Source organism: Populus alba, chromosome 17, assembly GCF_005239225.2.
Source record: "Populus alba chromosome 17, ASM523922v2, whole genome shotgun sequence".
Taxonomy (NCBI): domain Eukaryota; kingdom Viridiplantae; phylum Streptophyta; class Magnoliopsida; order Malpighiales; family Salicaceae; genus Populus; species Populus alba.
In genome coordinates this window covers 21,047,083-21,067,812 of record NC_133300.1, presented here as the reverse complement: position 1 = coordinate 21,067,812, position 20,730 = coordinate 21,047,083, and the positions used below count along the sequence as shown (strand labels likewise).

The following is a 20,730-nucleotide window of genomic DNA, read 5'->3' as shown; positions in this document are numbered from 1 at the left end:
ATGATGTTATAGCTAGCGAGGTTGCCCATTTAATAATTATTATATAGCTACCAAAAACTTAGATTCTTAATTAGATTTATTTCTCCTTCAGCGAGTAAATATCTTGCAAAATAAATAAATCAAGAAGAAGACGTGTTTGACCTATTCTCATGTTGTCCAGGATTATAAATTAAAATGATTTGGTCTTGAACCTCATCAGAGAGAATGTGTGAACAGGCACGAAAAGGGATCGTGTGCTTGTCTTGTGATAAAGGGTGCTGAAAATCTGAGTTCTGTCACGGTTTCTGTGGTCTTTGTTACATCCATGGAAGGCTGGCACTAACAACTTGCATGCACCAACTTGACAAAAGGTTCTGTTTTGCTTTATTCGAATTTACATAATTATAAACAACAAAAGATTTTTAATTTCGAGATTTGTGTGTGTTTTATTAGTTTTTAATTATATGTTAAGATTAAAAACTTATAAATGCGTTTCAGTCTTATAAAATATTAAAAGATGAATTGAATAATTTTTTGGTTCAAAACTAATCCAGGTTAAATTATATGTCGAATCGAATAATAATTGATATAATTAGAGTCGGGTAACCTAATAGATCAAACTGCAATCCGATCGACTCAATCAAAATTCAAGTAAAATTTAATTTAATTTAAAAAAATAAAAAATAATATTATTTTAATTTTAAAATAAATCTTGAGTGTTTTATTAGTTTTTATTTGTTAGGATTAAAAACTTTATAAATGTGTTTCAGTGTTATGAAATGTTAAAGTATCAATTGAATAACTTGTTGGCCTCAAAATTAATCTAGGTTATATTACACGTCGAATCAAATGATAATTGATATAATCAGGGTCAGGTGACCCAATAAATCAAACTGCAACCCGATCGACTCAATCAAAATTCGAGTAAAATTTAATTTAATTTAATTTAAAAATAATTAAAATGATATTATTTCAATTTTAAAATAAATCTTGAAATAATATCATTTTGAATTGACTCTAATTAACTCATCCAGCTAATAATTTAGGTTTTTAATTGGATCATGAACTTATCTGAATTTTATAATTATAAAAATTAAGATTATTTTTTTATTTATTAAAGTTGTAACTTGTTAACAAGTTTAGATTTGCGAGTAAGTTCTAACATGTGAAAACTTGACATCTTCATCAATTAATCAAGATCTAAGCAAATTATTGAATCTCATGACGGCTCATTCAATTTGCATCAAGCAGCACATAGGATACTTGTTTATTATTGTTTGATTGAACAGTATATTCCACTAAGCTAAAATAATTGCATGATCATAAAAGCTAAATTTCCCGTAATTTTAGAGTGGAAGGGAGCTTCATATGGACAATCACCATCTTTTCTCGATTGGTAAGCAGTTAATTCTTTTCTCTTTTAAAATGGATGGTCACAAAAAATAATAATTATCTTGTTTTATTGGTACAGAATAAGTATCATTACTATCTCTAATGTAATTATTATTATTAATCAAAAAGCGAGAAATAATTAACAAGGACATCATTTTCTGTTAGGGTGAATTTTCATTTTTTATGGTTTCACCGTCCATCTAACATGATATAGGAGGGATTGTGTTTCTTAATACCTCGGGATAAAAAAATAAAAATGAAAAAGATAAAAATATATTTAATTAATAAGAAAAAGATATAAAATAAATTTATTTTTGAAATAGTTTTGAAGTAAATTTCTATGTTTTCAAAATAAAATTTACGAAAAGATATGATAACACAACGAATATAGAGAATAAAAGTTAGGGCTCTTAAGCCCTGAAATTAAGACCCTAAATACCATAGAGAGATAGAAAAATCTCTAATATTTATAATAAAATAAGTTTGAATAATAATATAATGTTTAAAACAATACCATAAAATGTTTAAATTGAACCTAAAACTGACCTTAACAAGAAACACAAGTTAAGTAAAAAATAAATAATTAAAATTCAAAATTAACTAGTGATGGTAGGCCCTCTAAAAAATATTGTCCTACTGAACTATATAGTGGGTTTTGTCTTTTTTTTTTAAAAAAAACACCTCTTAGAGAAAGTGGTGTCTTTTGTGCTTTAAAGGACTGAGACCCTCATTTTCTAGCCAATGTGGGATAGTAGCATCATAATAAACCCTTGAGGAAGGGACTTAGGTATTCACACATGGATGACATTCCCACATATGACATCAATTGATGATGCTCCAGAATCTAGTATGCTAGGGAACTTGGGTTTTTGAGTGGTTGGATAATGGATGATCACACCTTCATATCAATATCTTATTCTCCAAAACCAAAGGCTTGGGTTGGTGACAGAGGCTTGATTTCTTGCAAAACAATCTTTTTTCATAGGATTTAGGACCTTTTGATAATTAAGTCAATAACTTTATAATAAGGAGTTGTAGTAAATGAGCATTCAATTCTAAAAATAAAAATATTTTTTCTTAGTTTCTATATGATAAATGATGAGAATATGTTATGAAAGAGTCAAGATTGTGAACCATTTACCTAGGTCGTTCGGAGAGTATTTATAATCTTTGTACCTTAAACTTTCTTTGTGTTATTCGAGGGGTTGAAAGTCTTTTCCCTTTTTTTTACATCAAAGTGAGGAGCAAGTTCTTTACATCAACATTAATGTTGATGTAAGTGTCTTCTTACATGGTATTAATGTTGATGAAAATATTACATGCATATAAAAAGCTGTCCTACGTCATCTTGTACATAACATTAGTGTCACTGAGACAACCCTTATAATTGACATTGATATTGATTGACATCTCACTAGTTTTTAGAGGACTTTTCAAATAGCTAATTTGTTAGGGGATGATGCTCCTACATTCCCATATGGTATGTTTGTATCTAAAGCGATCCTAGATCCAAAGATGTAGAGTAATACATCCTTTTAGATCCAAAGACATCTAAGCTGAACCCGTAGCTAAGCTCAAAAGAGTGGAGTCTAGCATCTTGTCAGAATCACAAGCGATTAGGTTTGGCACATAGCTGAGCCCAAAAACAAATGGGTTTGACATCTTTGTAAACCCACATGTACTTGGATCTAATGTGTGGTTAAGCTCAATGAAATTGAGTTTGGTATCTTATCAAACCCTCTCTTCACGAGTTTTGATTTTTATTGAGCTTTAATAATGGATCATCCTTCTCTTAGCCCCTCTACCAATGGGCCTTTTGAGTAAGTGGATTTTAGCATAAAATGCATCGATCCATCAACAAGAAAAGTAATTAAAATAAAATATAGTAATTTTTTGACATGATTTTAGGTGATCTAACAATCCAATTATTGGCATAGCTAATCCTTACATAAACTCAACCAATAAAATCATCTTATCAAATATGAACCCGATTAACAGTCATATCTTAAGTTATCGTTGTTTTTGTCAGGCTTCATATCCGATGAGTTTGGACTTCTTTGTAATTTTTTATTTTAATTTTGATTCTATCTCTACCTGGGCCATAAACATGTTTACAATGCATCTCATATAATATGTTACTTTAATTTTTATTGTTTTTTTCTTTTATATCCTGAGATAATAACTAAATATTATCATATAAATTATTTAAATTATAGGATAAGTAAGAATAGAATTCACATTTAGAGGTGCTCTTACCATTTATTCACCTTTCAAATGAATGTTATTTTTGGAATAAATAAATAAAATCCTCCTCGATGGTGCATCATTAATCCTTGAAAAAAGTCGTCGAAGCCTTGCTTTTATAGACATCATCATATATAAATTATTTTACATTTTTGGAATTAAGCTCTAAATATAATATTAACATTCATTCACTGATCGAAGGTTAATTTCTAGTTTATTGTAAACTTTATCAATCCAAGACTTTTGTCAGATTCCTTGGCTATCCACATTTTTTTCTATGATCATCCTGTTAAGAACTTCCAAAATAGAAAGTATATATTAATGACTTTAAAGAAAATGGGAAGAAAATTTTGGTCCACTATGATTTAAAAATTGGTCTATGATTTGATAATTAAATCACTTACAATGGTTATTATGATACTTCTCAATTTCACACATTTAACTATCATGATATATATTTAATATTTTGTAAATACATTAATTTAAATATATCAAAATATTGTAATCAACTTGTATTTTTAAGTTGGATGTGGTTAGAATAATGAATGAATACAAAGAGATAGAAATATATTTAGTTAAAGATAAAAACATGTAAATAAATACAAAGAAATAGAAATATATTTAGTTGAAAAAGTAAAAACATAAAATGATTTATTTTTATAAGTACTGTTTTAGAATAAATTTTTATAAATTTAAAATAAAAAAGTATAATAAGATTTTATTTTTTTTCCTCTTGAAGCAGTAGCTGAGACAGAAATAAATACGTTCATTTAAATATTATCAAAAAAAAAAAAAAGTTAGAAAGACAAAAAGCAACAATAGTTGAAGAGGGAAAAGATTCTTTCTACCTCCTTCTACTTCAATCTTGGTGGGGAAAAAAAGTTTCCATCAAATCCAATTTCTACCCTTTTTCGTACAACACCAATTTCTTTTTAAAAAAAACTTCCAGCAACTACATTAGCAGCCGCCGCCGCCAGTGACTCTGGCAGCTGTGGTGGCAGAGCTAGAAGAGGAAAGATTATCTCCAAAAGCTGGACTATTTACTCGAACCACCACCACCGCCTTCGCTAGCACCGACAAGCTCTTGAAACCCCTTAATGAAATCTTCATTCAAGGCCATATTTGGGATCAAAAGATCATCATCACAATCATCATTAATGTCATTATCACAATCATCATCACTTCCCATCAATCCATGCCCACCTTCCAAATTCTCTATTTTGGTTTCTTGATCATTTCCTGCTGTCTCAGCATGGTCAATGGGAGCGGAAAGTGGGGTTCTTGGAGACAAACTAGTAGCTGAAAGTGGAGAAGAACACAAGCCCTTGTCTGCTGAAATATTGGGTTGCTCGGATTCTTTTTCTTCAGGCTTTTGAACTGCTTGTTGAACCTTGTTTCTTGTACTACCGGCAAGTGAGTTCCGGTGAGTCGGACGTGGGTGTGTGTGATCGCCTGTGTAGCTAACAATAAACATGTTTGGATCTGTGTTGCTCCTCTCCACTTGCTTTCTTGCTGCACACCCTTTTGAGCTGCTGCATCTGTAGTAGTTCCTGTACAAGAAAAAGAATCGAATTTTAGCCATGTTTAGTGAGAAGAATCAAGATATTTTTAAAGAAAAGAAGGAAAAAATGAGAATTGGAATAAAGTTTTAACCTTGGATATGGAGAGCCTTTGATGGGTTTTTGACCATATTTTCTCCAAGCCCACACATCATTAGAGAGATTCTCTGCTGTTACATGCAATACTAGCTTCTTCTGGTTACTTTTTCTGTCAAACAAGAAAAAAGTTGGAAAATCTAAGCATAAATATTCTGTAAGGCTTTTTCATTTACGAGTATTAGTTAAGCATTTAACAAGAAATGAAGAATTAATCAATTAATCTACTTACTTCTTTCTTGATCTTGGGGTCTGAGATTGTGCAGTTCTTAAAGGAAACATAGAAGAAGTGCTAGTCACTAGCTGGTGCAATTGTCTCCTTTGATTTTGTTGTTGCTGTAGAATATGCTGTGGTTGCTGTTGGCTATTGTTGAACCTGGGGCTGATGGAAACACTTGTGGATGGTGGTGGTGGAGATTGTTGTTGTTGGTGATGGTGGTGGTGGTGGTGGTGGTGGTTGTGGTCATGATTCTGCTGCTGCTGCTGATGTGCAAGTTGTGGTGGATTTTGGCCGCTAAAAATGACCCCAAAATCAGAGATGGAGGAGGAGCTAGGAATAGTATCGTTATTACCTTGAAGTCCACTGGCGGTGTAGCTAGGCAAAAAGGGCTTGTACGAATCTTGCAATTCCTGCAAACCATCGTTGTTTGTAGGCTGAACAGCGAGATTTGGGAAAGAAAAAGGGTTAAATTCTTGATCATCATCATCATCAAAAGTCAAAGAAGCCAAGCACTCAAAAGGGTTCTCAAGATTCTCACTGGTGTTGCTGCTACCGTTTCTGTGTGTAGAAGCAGAGGTGCAACTCCTCACTATTGCATACAAATCCCAGTCCTGCCCCTCTGCCATTGAAGACTCAATCTACCTAGAAATGCTCACCCACCTCCCGTGTGTTTTCGCTGATTCCAATGGCAATAAAAGAGCGAATGCAAGGCATAAAGGACTGCGCTGACTTTTGGGATTGCGAGGGAGAGAGAGGAAATGATGATGGTGGAGCACTTGACTTGGTAAATGTTAATTATTATTTATACAAAGAGAGGTGGGTGTTGGAGTTTTTGCTTTTTCTTTGACTTTGAGAAAATGTCAAAAGGCGAGGGAGGGAGGGGGGGCAGGCAGAGCTAAGCAAGATGGCAATGGAAGAGGAGGAGGTGGGTTCCTATGCTTATAGAATTGCCCACTTGCTCGAGACTATGCTGGTGAGTACTTGAATTCTGATTGGATAAAGTGGAAGGTATTGGGTTTTCAATGGCATGTCATGTCTATCAACTAGGGCACAATCCATCTCCGATGAGAGTGGGGGCTATATAGCCACCTAGCAGCTAGAATAAAGTAGACATGCCCTAAGAATCATTTAGATTTTAGGATGAGGTGTGGACACCCAACTCTATTATTAGGATGGTGAGAGACAAAAAATAAAAATCTATGTGGTTAGAAATTGTTTTTCACGTCAACGAAAATGATGATTTTGATATAAATATATCAAAAATATAATAAATTTTTTTAAAAAAAACCGATGCTTTTTTTTATTATAAAAAATGCACTTTTCTAGAAGCTTGTCAAAACATATGAAAATAGGAGAGTTTATTTATTTATTAATTTAAGTTTTTTTATTGAGTTTTGTTGTAGATTATTCATATTTAGTCTCATGCATATACAAAAATAAATTGAGAAAAAGTAAAAGGAAAGGAAAAAATAACGAGATGCATATTGATAATTCCTATATTTAGCATTTTCTTTTTAGGTTAATAGGAAGGTTTGTAGATATAGTTACCACTCAAATTACTTTTTTAGTCAATTTTTGCATATAGGTTGAGCCTTTCCTTCCATAAATAGCTAGAATTAATTTTCATGCACTAGCCTAATCTAGAAGGTAACTAGAGCTTTCACAACTTTATTTAAGATGTTTCAAGGAGATTTTACGAGCCAAATTAACATCAATTAATTAATTGAGAAAAGAAATTCATTGTTAGATTTTTTCACAAAGTACTATCACTTGAACATTGTTTTTTTTTTTTCTTTTAGCATCTTGCTTTTTTTTAAAAGATTTTTTTAAAAAAATTTATGTTTCAAAGGATTTGTTTATATTAGTCTCGTGATCCAAATCGTGAGTTTGACTAATGAACTCATGTTTTTTTTTTTTTTGCTGTTTTTTAGAGTTTAGTTTTTTTTTTTAATTTTCTCTCTTAATGGGTTTGTTTAATTCGATCTCATGAACCAGGTTGCAAGTTTGAACGGCACGTTGCTTTCAACGTTGTTGCATAAGGCAACATTAATTGCCAGAAGATACCACACACGCTTCCTCAAAAGCACAAGCACCTTGCACTCAGTGACCTGTACGTGGCATGCACCAACTTTTTATTTTTTAATTATATTTATATTTGTTAAAGGTCTTAATTTTCCCCTTATCGCAATAATTAGAACTAAAATTCCAAGATGAAAATAGCCTCTGGAATTTAGTTTTTTTTTTTTTTCCTTTTAATGGCAATGTAATTATTTTTATATGCATTTGAAGTATTCAATGACCAAAAAGCCCATAAACCCTATTTTTGAAATTTATTTTTTTGCTTCTAAGAGTATTTAAGACAGTGTTTAGGAATGCGGTTGAAACCGCATTTTCAAAAATTTTAATTTTTTTTTTGCTTAAATTTTTTTTTATATGTTTTCAGATCGTTTTGATATGCTGATATCAAAAATAATTTTTTAAAAAAAAAATTATTGCATTTTCGAGTGAAAAATACTATAAACTATAACCAATACCATACTTCTTAAAGACTCCTTAAGTCATTTCACTATGCACCCATAATGTAAAAGGACTAATTTATCCTTGATCAATATGTTAAAGATAATTGGATCGATGAAAAAGATCATTTTTTCCCCAATAACTAGTTAAATAATTTTATTTGAGAATGATAAAATGACCATTTTACTATTTTAATACATAGTTTAATGAGTCTAAGTGCAAAGTCAAACACTAATTGGTTTTAGCTCTCTCTTATTTTAATTATCACAATGTTACCATATAGCTACTTAATTGTAGCAATTTGATCCCACCAACAAATAAAAAGGTACATAACATCACCCAACTCGGTTGGGTTATCTTTTTTTATTTGATTTGATCAAAATAAAAAAATCAACTCAAATCACTCAAATCAAATGTTGGTGTCGTGAAGGGTTTGTCTAACCCATTACCCAAACAACACTTTGCCTTTTTTTTTAATATATATAATTATCACAAATCCTATAAAACAAACTTAATTATCTAATCTTCACATATTAAATAAATTCTGCTAAATAAATAATAAAATCTATTTCCCTTTAGTTTTGAATAATAATAATAATAAAAAAATTATATTGCAATCCTTGTAAAAATTAATCTAAGTTAATTTATAGATTTACTTTATAATTAAGTTTTAATTTATAATCATGAATATATAATACTGATGATGATGCTTATGATAATGATAATGAATAATTGAGAACATATCATAGTATATTAGTTTCCTTTAGAAGTACCAAGTATTACATGATGTAAGTTAGGTCATTGATATATTTTCATTTAAAATATATGATATAAAATTATTTAACAAATAATAAGTATATAATTAAACACTAGATATATTATTTTTAAACATGAAAGATATATTAAATGATAAATATATACAACCATACTAATTAATAGTAATTTACTACTTAGTATAAATCACTAATATATTTAATGATATAATTATATATTTTTAAATAACATATAATATTAATTTTAAAGTATGATAGATAAAAAAATAAAATTATTGATTAAATAAAAAAAATTCTTTACTACGATTTAAATTTTACGGGGTGTTATAAAAAATTTAAGGAGATAATTTTTTTAAAAAAAGTTAAAAATTAGGTTAGTTTGAGTACCCGGTTAATAATTTGATGGATTAAGATATTGTTTCGGAGGGTATGATAGGATATTTTTTCAAAATTCTTGAAATTTGTTTTAAAGTTTTAAATTAATATTTTTTTTAATTTTTTTATTTAGATATGCTGATAAAAAAATATAAAAATAAAATATTATTTTAATATATTTAAAAAAATATATATCTGAAACCATAATTTCACAGGATCCTTCGTCCAACCCATCGTCACTAGAGGTATTGGGTCCACATGTCCCACTAAACAAGCGTGGTCTCTCTTTTCAAAAATCAATCCTGGACATTGGTAGATACTGGATCCCACGATTGTAATGATGAAACAATATTGACCGCAAGATCAACATTTACGTGGATGGAGATCATCTTGATTGTATGGGCTCCATATCCTCCACCAAAGAGACATGCAATCCACACTTGTGTGGAAAAAGAAATGTTCTCATGTGACCTATCTTATATACCTGTCTTTTGGTGAAGAATCTTGAGCCGTTAAAAAATATATGATTAGGTTCGTTGTTATTTTTATTGATTGATGCTTTCCTTACGTGGGAATCTTTGCTTTTTTAACGGTGGGTGATTTTGTGAGGTAGGGTTAGAGTAAATTGGTCAGCATTTTACATGGTTTTGCTTTTTTTTTTTTTTTTTTTTTAAGGTTAAGTTTTGATTGAAGTTGAAATTTTTTTTTTATTCATGGAATTTTCTTAGATGAATAATGAGATTTTAAAAATATAATTTATATTAATTTTTAATATATTTTTATTAAAATTATTTTGATATTTAAATTCATAATTATTTAATTATTAAAGTTTTTATATAATATTAAAAGATCAACTTAACTCAAAAGTTTCAAGTTTTTATTGTTTATATTATTATTTAATAAATTAAAATATCAAATAATTAAATTAAATTAAATTAAACATTAAAAAAAACTATTTAGAACTCATTCTCCATTAACATAGTAAAAAAAGGAAAAATGATATTATGTTTCAATAAAATCATCAATGATCATTAATTAGGCTAATTCTTAATTAGAAATGTATTAAAATGATATTTTTTTATTATATTTAAAAAAAATAATATTTTAAAACTATTTAAAAATATATAAAATTGTATTAATTTAATATTTTTTAAGGTATAAAACACTTTTAAAAAATAGGTTTAACCACGAGATATAAACACCCATTTAAGTTAGGTTGCAACGGAGGGGGGCACGAAATTTTTTTTTTCCTTGGAAAATATAGATGCCAATGACCATGGGCCACGTAACTTTAATTTTTCTCTTTCATCTAGTAACTCATATTATTTTTCATTTATTTGAAGATAAAAGGTAGGGATAATTGTATATATAAAAAACCTTATATACTTTGATTTGCTTTTTTATTCATCTAAAATTTAAAAAAATCATAGTTTTTCTCCATTGTTAATTGAACAAGTTAAATTAGATATAAAAATATTTTTATCATCGTATATATAATAAATGTAAATTTGTAAAATCTTCTTATAAATCTCGTTTCTTTCTTTCTTTCAAAAATATGATTTCTCTCTTTAATCTCTGTCTTGACACGTTATATTTACACAAAACATCAAATCTAAAGCCAGATCTTTGTTTTTTATATATATATATATATTTAATCTCTTCGTACTGCCCTGAAAGCCTCAAGAATCTGGAGCAGCAAGTGAACAGTAGTTCAAGTGGAGAGATACCGACAGTATAGGAAATTGCATTAGACTTGAATGGCAAGAAGCTCGCCGGTGAAACCCCACCTCGACTTGGTTGGCCGCCGGGGGCAAATTACTTCCTTTCAAGGTGCTTAGAATTGATTTTGCATGATCGGATTTCTTTGGAATTTCTTGAAATCTATTCTGAAAGTTTTTTTTTTTTTTTTCATGGACGGGGAGAAGAAAACAAAGGGTCCCCGTATGTGGATGAACAAAAAGTCAAATGGGATACATGGTGTGGCTACTGGCTAGAACACAAGGGTATTCATGGAAGAGAATACATGTTCATCTTTTGCTGATCTGTCTCATACTTCTGTAGATTTTATTTTTGAAATGGTAAAAATTGAAAATGAAATGGTGAAAAAGTCGATGGGATTCTATTTTATATGGCTTGCTGTGGAAATGAGTCTTATAAAGCCATTTGGAGGACATAAATGATAAAACTGAGAGTAATTTCACTATACATAAATGAAATGAATCCTTTGGTTCCTTTATTTCCAAATACTGTAGGGAAAAAAACACCAATGATGCCCAGAAGTTATTTTATAAAATGCCTAAAAAGAATTTGTGCTAATGAAATTATAGTTAGTATTATTGTAATTATAAATTATGGATGACAATATCGATATTTGGGAGGCTATTTAGTTATTAAAATGAGTATAACGACAAAACTATAAATAATTAGGTATTCTCTGTTATTTTTTTATAATATTAATTGCTAGTGTGTGTATAAATTTTATAAGAAAAATCATAATTTCTTAAACCTTAGAAAAACAAAAACAAAATAGGAATCAAAATGTAGAAGGTTTTTTTTTTTTTTTTTTTGTAATAATCCCTATAATTAATGTATTATTAAACCAATTTATACGTTAATTGAAATTAGTTAAAAAAAAGTCTTAGATCATGAACATGTTTTCCATATCAATTTAGTGTGTTAAAAATAAAATAAATCCCATAAATGTTGGTAAAAAATAAAACCTGTAACTCTGAGGGATGTAACTTAATTGATCAGGTACTAGATTTGCTCCTTAAAAGTCATTAATTCAAGTTTCACAAACTTTAGGGTCACTAGAGGTTTATATGGTCATTAACTTCGTGGCTCATAAGATTAGTCAAGGTGCGCGCAAGCTAGCTCGGACACCCACATTAATTAAAAAAAAAATAAAACCTGTAAATTTTTTAAAAAAATGAACATATCTATCTCTTGGAATTTCATAATGATTTGTTTATGTAAACTTCGTTGAGATATATAGGTCAGTATGTTTTTTTTTTTTTTCTTTTTTTCACATGTAAATTGGATCCCTTACACATCAAGAAATATTAATTCTTTTTTTTTAAATAATCTTAATGATGCATTAATTCCTTATAGCTATTTTAACCTCCAAGCATAACTTATCATTATGTTAATAATAGGTTTTTATAACTATCAAATTATTTTAATCATATGTTTTCTTACAATCAAGAATATTTTCAAACTTTATGTAGAAGTATTAAATCCCCTCTTCGGTATATCGAAGGCATATTATCCATGTCAAGATTAAAAAATTCAAGAGAATTCTTCTTTCTATAACTTGTCCGAGGTTTAAACCTTAAAAGTTAATGAATAAGCATATATTATAATATTTTCTCAAATTGATATATTTATAAAAATCCATTTTTCCTGGCTTCCTTTTAAATGTGAACACCAAATAACATTAAAGAAATAAATAATAATAAAGAAAGCAAATGATTATAAAACAACTTATGGTAAAAAAAAAACATTGTTATTCGAAAAAGAATAAGAAACAAGAGAATATCACTAGAAGGAAAAGAGAATGGAGAATATATGCTTATAGATACTCTCTCTCCTTTTTTTCAAGGGGGAGGAAAAACAATTTGAGAAGCCAAGCAGAAACTTTTGCCTACCAAAATGTGAACACTACTAAATTTGAAACCAGAAGAAAAAATTTATTATCAAAGGATTTATAAGTAATTAATGTAATTCAACCTTATAAAAAACTTGGATTGACCTGGTTGATTTATCAAAATATCTTTTGATTTTTTTTAGTTAATCTTCTTAATTTGTGATTCAGATGTTTTTTCAGGTTAAATATATTAATTTAGCTCCAAAAAAAACTTTTTATTTTTATTTTTATTTTTTTAAATGACTAGAATATTATAATTTACAACTATGATAGTGAGAAAAAGTGATAGTAGACTGTTTAGTAGAATAGTTAGCATAGAATTTTTTTTGTTGATGATGCCAAAACATTAAAGGGGTTAGCAAAGTTGGGTACTTTTAAAGGAGGCTGAGGTTCACAAATCATACATGTAATTTTGGGACCACCACTACCTCCTATGATGCAAACAATTCCATGCACTTTTGTTAAGGAGGTGAGGTCCAAAATTCTTGAGTAAGGGAATGAGGATCTTTGATTGATAGTTTCTTTGATGTCTTTTCTTTTGCTTCGTTGGTTTTTGTTTACTAGAAAAAAAAAAGATTTTTATATATATGTATGTATGTATAAAATAAACCTTCTCTCTCTTGCTAAATATATAGATATTTTGATATTAAATCCATTCTACTTGGAATTTGATCGATCCATCCTCCAATCCAAGTTAATTATTAAAAAAATCAGACTTGATTAGTTAAGTTAGAATCTAGTTTTATTTTAATTTTTTTTAAAAAAATAATTAACCTTGGTCAACTTGTCCAATATATGATTTGAGTTTTGTGTTAAATTAATTCATATTAAATTTAATAACTATAAATGTATTTATGATGAGCTAGAGGGAAAAGAATGGAGGTAATGTAGGGTATCTTTTAAAAACAAAAACAAAAGTAAAAGATATAGGACCAAAGAACATAAATAAACCTTTTAGAAGTGTCTAATTGGAAGAATTAGAAATATAAGGATGAAATTTCACCTTTTTGAAAACATTTGGAGGCGATTGTGGTACTCAAAAAATATAGATTAGTGTCATCCCATACACTTATGTGCACTCACCAAGCATGTATACATCATTTAATTGTGGAAACTAACTCACTTCAAACTTGTCTGAAAGTACATCAATTTGAATTGAGGGCGCCCTCATCAAACCGTCCAAATTGACTTGGAAAGTTGCTACATCTTAGTTTGCTTGCCAACATGATGTCATCGCTAGACAAGATCATACTCTTCCGACCAATAACCCTCCCTACTTGTCTTCTTCAGTTAGATGAGATATTTAGACATAAATTTTATGTCTTTATGGAGCCTGGAAGATAAGATAGGATTTAATGAAATGATAGCTACTGTCGTTGTGGGATCGTGCAAGAAATGCATTACATGTTTTTTTACGAGTCTTCTCTGGTGGGTTTGGCAAGCTTGTGAAAGCAGTGTTCATGGGTCTGGTTGTTTCGATAGTGATATGTGAAGAGATAGCATTGTTGTCCCAAAGGCAAAGACATCGATCCATAAGCAACTTCCAGCCCCTACCACCACTTTTTTTGCTTGTTTTGTTCAATCAAATCCAATAATTCCCCTCACTTTCCATTCTTAAGTAGTGAGCAGCATTCTTAGGCTTGGTCTCTGTCTGCTCCTCGTCATATGCCATTATGAATCTTGTTACCAGAAATGGAATGGAAGCTTTCTGGTGGTCACAAATCACAGATGAATAACAAGTAAAAGATCTTCGTGATAATGCTTGTTATGGTTCATTTAATCAACTTGTGTTTATTCTCAAGTTGATAAGCCTGGGATAAGCTTATCTCATGGTCACAAATCACAAATGAGATAAGCTTTGTCCAATCCCATGTGCTCGCCAAATGCAAGATTGCTATGGATCGAATAATTCAGATCTTGCTTGAACCTTTCTCAGAAATCCTGTTCTCTCAACTCATTGCAGCCACTTCAACTTCTACAGCTTCCAACACAAATGACACAAACTTGAAGCCAGACAAAACACTTGGCTGAGGCTGACAATCACTTCGTTTTCATCCATTGCTAATTCTGACTAACACCAAGATTACATGACGGAATAAGGGAAACTCAACAATCCATTGATGACGTAGAAACCTCAGTTCTATAAGTAATTGATGTCTCAAAATTCAAGCCACGTGACAAAATCAGCTCAACTGTCAGATTCTGTATCAAATTACACAATTAACTTTTTACAACATTAGGACTTCAATACAAGATGCACCAGTAATAACAGACTCTGTAAGAAGCTAGCCGACATATGACCTGTTAAACAGTGCACTATCAACTTTACAATTTACATCTTTCACTTTGGTTAAAAAAAAAAAAAAAAAACTCATGCCAAAGAACCCTTTTTTTTTGCTTTGGGTGGCTCTTCAGTTGTTTTCTCCACGGACTCATCGAGAGATGCCTGTCTTTGCCATGCCTGAATAGTAATCGCCCACATTTGCAACAAATAGTGGATCCCTATCGTTGACTTTGAACTCACTACTACTATTGCTAATAAAACTGTCATTTGCCTCATCTGTTTGCTCCAGCTCTTTTGTCAGATCCTCCATAGTCTTCTTCAAACTAGATTTGCTCAATTGTCCTGCATCTCCAGTTGAGACACCAACCATCGTAACCGTCGGAAGAAAAGGATTAGACTCTGACTTCCGTTTTAAGCAATCCTTTGATAAGCCTTCCTTTCTGCAAAAGAGGAGAACGTGACAGGTGTGAGAGGACCATAAATAATGCATATGTTAGCATCGCATGGATCATCATATGTGGCACCTTGTGTCTGATTCCCGTTCCGATTTGCTTTGTTTTTTAAACCATGGATGACTAAACCAATCTCCAAATGGCAACCGCAGATCTTTTCTCTGTTCATGATCTGTTTGCACATTGTCTTTCAATTTATGTTCGGAAGTGCTATCATCTATTTTACTGTTGGCAAGACAGCTGGTTGATTCTAATGCTCTTCGTAAAGAAGACGCACTCCTGCAGCAAAGTGAACATGAGGTTGTGATGGCTATATTAGAATTCAGCATTGGGATTTCCACAGAAAAGCAAATCAAGAAAAGAACCCCCAATTCAGTTTCAGAGAATAAAAGAGAGCAGATAAAAAAAGGTAATTATTAATTCCCAAACTTTGGATCACATAAACCAACAGCATGTCTGTTCACCTTACACCTTCCTTCAGAGCACGCAATAAACAAAGACTAGTCTGTCCCATTTCATATAAAGGACATGATTTCAATGACTCATTTCTTTCTTTCTTCTTTCAGTGTGTTGTTTAACTTCAAGAATTGCATCCGCATTCAGAAACTTTTCAATGTTCAAAGAGTAAATTCCACTAGACTCAACATAAATTTATTCTGAACACTGGGAACAAAGTCAGGTCAAGAGATTTGCTGGGCTATTATTTGCCACTGCACTTTTAAAATCAATCATACTGATCTCCACACTCACGAATAAGTTTTATCCACTAGACATAATGAACATTTCATCTTCAGTACACAAGAAATCATGCCAGTTAAAAGATGGTGAAAGTTTAAAAGTTCCCGTTCACATGTGCCCAAAAGCCAAAATCTACTTCTACATGATATTTGATCCTAAGATCAAGCCTGTCAGAAAGCAGAATCATGGAGATCTGCAAGAATCCACATGTGCACACAAAGGAACACAACAGAAGAAATACCAAGGTTACGTAATCAGCTTCATATACAGGCATTGCAAATTTACAATTCTGTTGAGCAAGGTGTAATTGATAGGTTGTGGGTCATAGGGCAGGCAAATTTTTCTGATCAAGGGCCGGGGCACAAAGGTTAATAATAAATCCATTCTCATCAAATTCATTTGTCGTGAAAATATTTGGGTTCAAGGAGTTGGAAATGAAGATATGATAACACTGCAAGCAGAACACATATGAGACAAGGAAAAAAAGTATGGGAATACCTTCTTTCAAATGAATCAACCAAGTATGGAAATTTTGGCTGAATGCCAGTGGCTTTTCTCAACCACCTATTACCAAGAAGAACTTTGTCAACAGCATAAAGAAGCTGAATTTCTGCAGCCTTCGAAATGACACTCAAAGGTATTGCAGGATGCCCCATCTCATCTAGCACTTCCTGAACCTATCAACCAAAACAACTGTCAAAAGAAAAAGGAAAAGGAAAAAAAAAAAAAAACATATACTCACATATGTGAAACCCAAATCACACATAAAGCAGATATTTTTCAATTCTCCGAATGAATCTGTTGTTTCACTGGCTTTATGACCAGACAGAGCATCACATATGCTTGACTAAAGTTAATACCTCTGGTGGCTCCAATAGGCTGTCCCCCATTTCTTCAATCACTTCTGCGGCAACATTATCATCAATCACATCACGTCGGCGTTGCATGTGCCGGGTTTGGATTAAAGCATGAAAATGCTGATCAACAGACTCCTCAAGAATGTTATCCAGCATGTTTTTATCAAAGAAGTATGGAGTATACCTGATTAACAGAAAGTGAAAGCCTGAATATCCCTTCAGATGTATGAAAAATAAACAGCGAGTTTACACAAATGATAATGCAATGATAAGACAGTCATTTGTGAAAAACTAAGATAAGCATCCTGTGATTATGATTCTCCTATTGTTTTATATTGAACATTAAGACAAACAAGAACTGCAGATACATGCAGAGGAGGCAACTAATAAAGCTTGACATCCCAAAATAAAAGATGAAAAAGATTAAACTAACCACAACATTCACATCCATGCAATCTCCATCTGGAGAGAAGATCCAACAAATTCAGGTAATACATGATTTCAATATATAATTCTTTGATTGTACAAATCAATACACACCACTTAATCCCGTCTGTAGTAGCTATTGCAATATCTAAGTTTTGAGCACTGAAAACAGGAACTCCATCAACCCTCCTGCTCCCATCACCACGTGGAATGGACTTCAGAAGTTGGTTGGCTGCCTTGACCTGTACGAGCATACATCAGATAAAAACAGGATTATGAATATATCACAACAGCTACTAATTTGTGAATACCACGTGATCTGATAATATGGTACCTGTTTCTCATTTGGAACAAACTGAAACAAGTGAGGTTTCTCCTGCATAATACAAAGCAAAATAAAATATGTTATAGCATTAGTCCAGACAATGAGATGAAATTATAGATATGAATAGGATCGAGGAATTTGGATTTGTGTAGCAAAATAAGTGTGCGCAAGTTTTACAATACAAAACTAATAATTGCATAAAACCTTTTGGAAAGAAATAAATAAATCAGTAGAAACCACATCCTAGCTATTTGGATTGGCTGTGTATGAAAGGCAGTACTAAAATGTTATAGAAGCAGAGCATCACAAGTTAACCTGTTGCTAGACTATCTACACTTGAACAGCACCCATATACTTCTGTAACACTTAAAAGCTTATAGAATCAGAGCATCACAAGTTAATAATTTTGCAGCAAAAGGATAGCAAGTAATAACATCACGAAACACCTCAGAGCAAGTGAAGAAATTGTGGACTAAGATAAACTTTAAAAATAAAACATGCATGAATCTATAGTGTGAATTACTGCATGAATCTATAGTGTGAATTACTGCATGAATCTATAGTGTGAATTACTGCATGAATCTATAGAGGAATAAAAAAAGAAAGGAAAGATATAAACTGTTTCAAATGTGATATTACAACTTGCTAAATACCTAATAAAACATAAAGACTATCCATCTAACTAAGTGAGTAGCATACCTTGAAGTGTTCATATGCTAAGTCAAGACGACAAGCACCCACCACACCACTTGGAATATTCAGCCGTTTAACATATGCAACTAGAAATACAGAGCAATTCAGCATGCAAATTACTTATCGCTGGCAAAAATAATATCAGCATACTGAATGATAGTATTTAAAAAAGACCACGAAACAGAAGGAAGGACAATAACACGCATAAAAGTATCTTGAATCACAATGCAAGAAGACTTTTTGTGAATTCAATTAAACAAGCCCTTATTACTGCATGCAGCTTATGCTCATATAAGCACTAATGGCTCTGACAAGGATTAAAATCTATAGTTACGGTGAATTCTTGGATTTTTATTTCTATTAAATTCCACATAGGAAAAAAAGTTGTTCCCAAAAATCAGCAATAAATTTTTTAATCTTCCCAAACCACCAAAAGTTATATGAGGTTATAAAGCAAATTTCAACCATACCAGCATCGCCTAAATCCATGAAGAAACGGAACACAGGACCATTCCTCTCGCTCTTGGTAACCGTTGCAAATATCTTCTTAAGCCACTCAGGTGTCCTGAAAAGCAAAGAATAGCAATCAAATATAGTATAGAAGCACAAACCGAATCTTGCAAAACTGACCTTATTTCAAGAAAGAAAGTGCGAAAGCCAGCACCAAGCTAACACCAAACACACATATCATCCGATCAACAATTTATCATTCTACAATTTACTAACAAAAAACATTGACAAACCAAGCTAAAATTTGGTCGTTTCATTAAAAACCCCGAATCCAACATCCAATTTGGTTTCTCAATAACCATGTTTCTGAAAACTACCAGACTATAAAAAATAACAACCAAACCTCAATCCCAAAGTAGTTAGGCATCAGCTATACAAATCCTCTTGCACCATTCATATCAAAAGGATCCATACCATAGAAATATCACGTTTTTTCAATGGCAGTCAACCGACAACAACCCTCCTCCTTTATCCAGGCTTCGGACCAGCTATTCAAACCTAAGCTAGCATGGACAGAGTTCTACTAGACCATAAACATATCGAAAAATTCATCATTTACACCACCCAGGTCCAATTCTACCTAATTTTAATGCAAGTACTATACTCCTCGGCTTGGTAAATTACTATAACAACTCAAGCCTGAAACTTCTCAAGTGCCCATGTTCAAATTCATCCAAATTATCCAATCCAAGATAAAAAAAATGCAAACCAAGTTAAAAAAATTTCAATCAGCTAAGCTAAAAAGGAGATAGCAGTCCAAAAACAGTGTGAAATGAGAAGAAAGGAGAGACCTTTTGGAAATGAAGGGAACATCAAAATGAGTAGAAACAGCCATGAGACCAGTCCCTGAAAGATCACACATGCTAAAGACCTGCCCCACAAAAGCAGGCCCGCCACCATTTCCATTAGGATTGAGCCTTCCAATCCTGACTGCTGATGGAAACCCAGAATTAGACTCGGCAGAAGATATGTCCTTGACAGAGGCTGATGATGATTTTGAAGGGGATAATGAGTCAGGCTGAGTTGACTCAAAGAGAGAGAGAGTTGATTGAGTGAGTGGGAGGGGGGTGTTGGGGAGGTGGAAAGATATGCAAATTTTGGGTTGGGGTGGTGCTAAAGGTAGGATGTTGGGAGGAGAGAGAAGAGAAAAGAGGGTTTTGGTGGTTGAGTTGAGGAAGTGAGAGAGGTGGTGGTGGTTGTGGCGGTGCTGTGGTGGTTCTGGTGGTGAAGGCATGGTGGAAAGAAATGCAAAAGTGGTTTGTTGGGTGGCTGAGGATTTTGTCTTTCGAGGTTTTTTAGACTACATTGGGAATCTCAAAAAAATGTTTTTTTTTTTTTTATAGTAAGGAAAAAAAAATGAATTTATCCAACTTTTTTTAGATTTTAGTTAAAATAAACTTTAGTCTCTTTAAGAAGTTAACATATAATTACTAATATTTTAGTTAAAAGGTCAAACTTAACCTTTTCTTTGATCATTGGGTATTTGTTTTTGCCAGAAATATGTTCCAGTGAAACATTTTACATTGAATATATATTTCACCGTGTTACGTTGTACACCATTCTAATTTTTTTTAACATACCAAAAAATATTTAGACAATGGTTAAGTATTTTTTTTTAAAAAAAAAAGGTAAAAGAAATTTGTT

At 31.5% G+C, this 20,730-nt stretch overlaps 2 protein-coding genes across 2 annotated transcripts; both read right to left on the bottom strand.

Annotated features, from left to right (window-relative positions):
* Positions 1-4,361: 4,361 nt before the first annotated feature.
* LOC118037092 (probable WRKY transcription factor 27) lies at positions 4,362-6,348 on the bottom strand. The gene is given in 5 exon segments (XM_035042975.2): positions 4,362-5,165; positions 5,269-5,382; positions 5,503-5,699; positions 5,701-5,735; positions 5,738-6,348. Coding segments are annotated over 5 exon segments (1,239 nt in total). The 5' UTR covers positions 6,117-6,348; the 3' UTR covers positions 4,362-4,651.
* Positions 6,349-14,918: 8,570 nt separating this feature from the next.
* Positions 14,919-20,430, bottom strand: LOC118037093 (uncharacterized). Its single transcript, XM_035042976.2, has 9 exons — positions 19,878-20,430; positions 19,047-19,141; positions 18,583-18,662; positions 17,893-17,934; positions 17,673-17,800; positions 17,136-17,316; positions 16,774-16,952; positions 15,610-15,816; positions 14,919-15,525 (listed from the first exon to the last, which is right to left on the bottom strand). Exons 1-9 carry the CDS (start codon positions 20,318-20,320, stop codon positions 15,234-15,236), a joined length of 1,647 nt encoding a protein of 548 aa, XP_034898867.1. The 5' UTR covers positions 20,321-20,430; the 3' UTR covers positions 14,919-15,233.
* Positions 20,431-20,730: the final 300 nt, after the last annotated feature.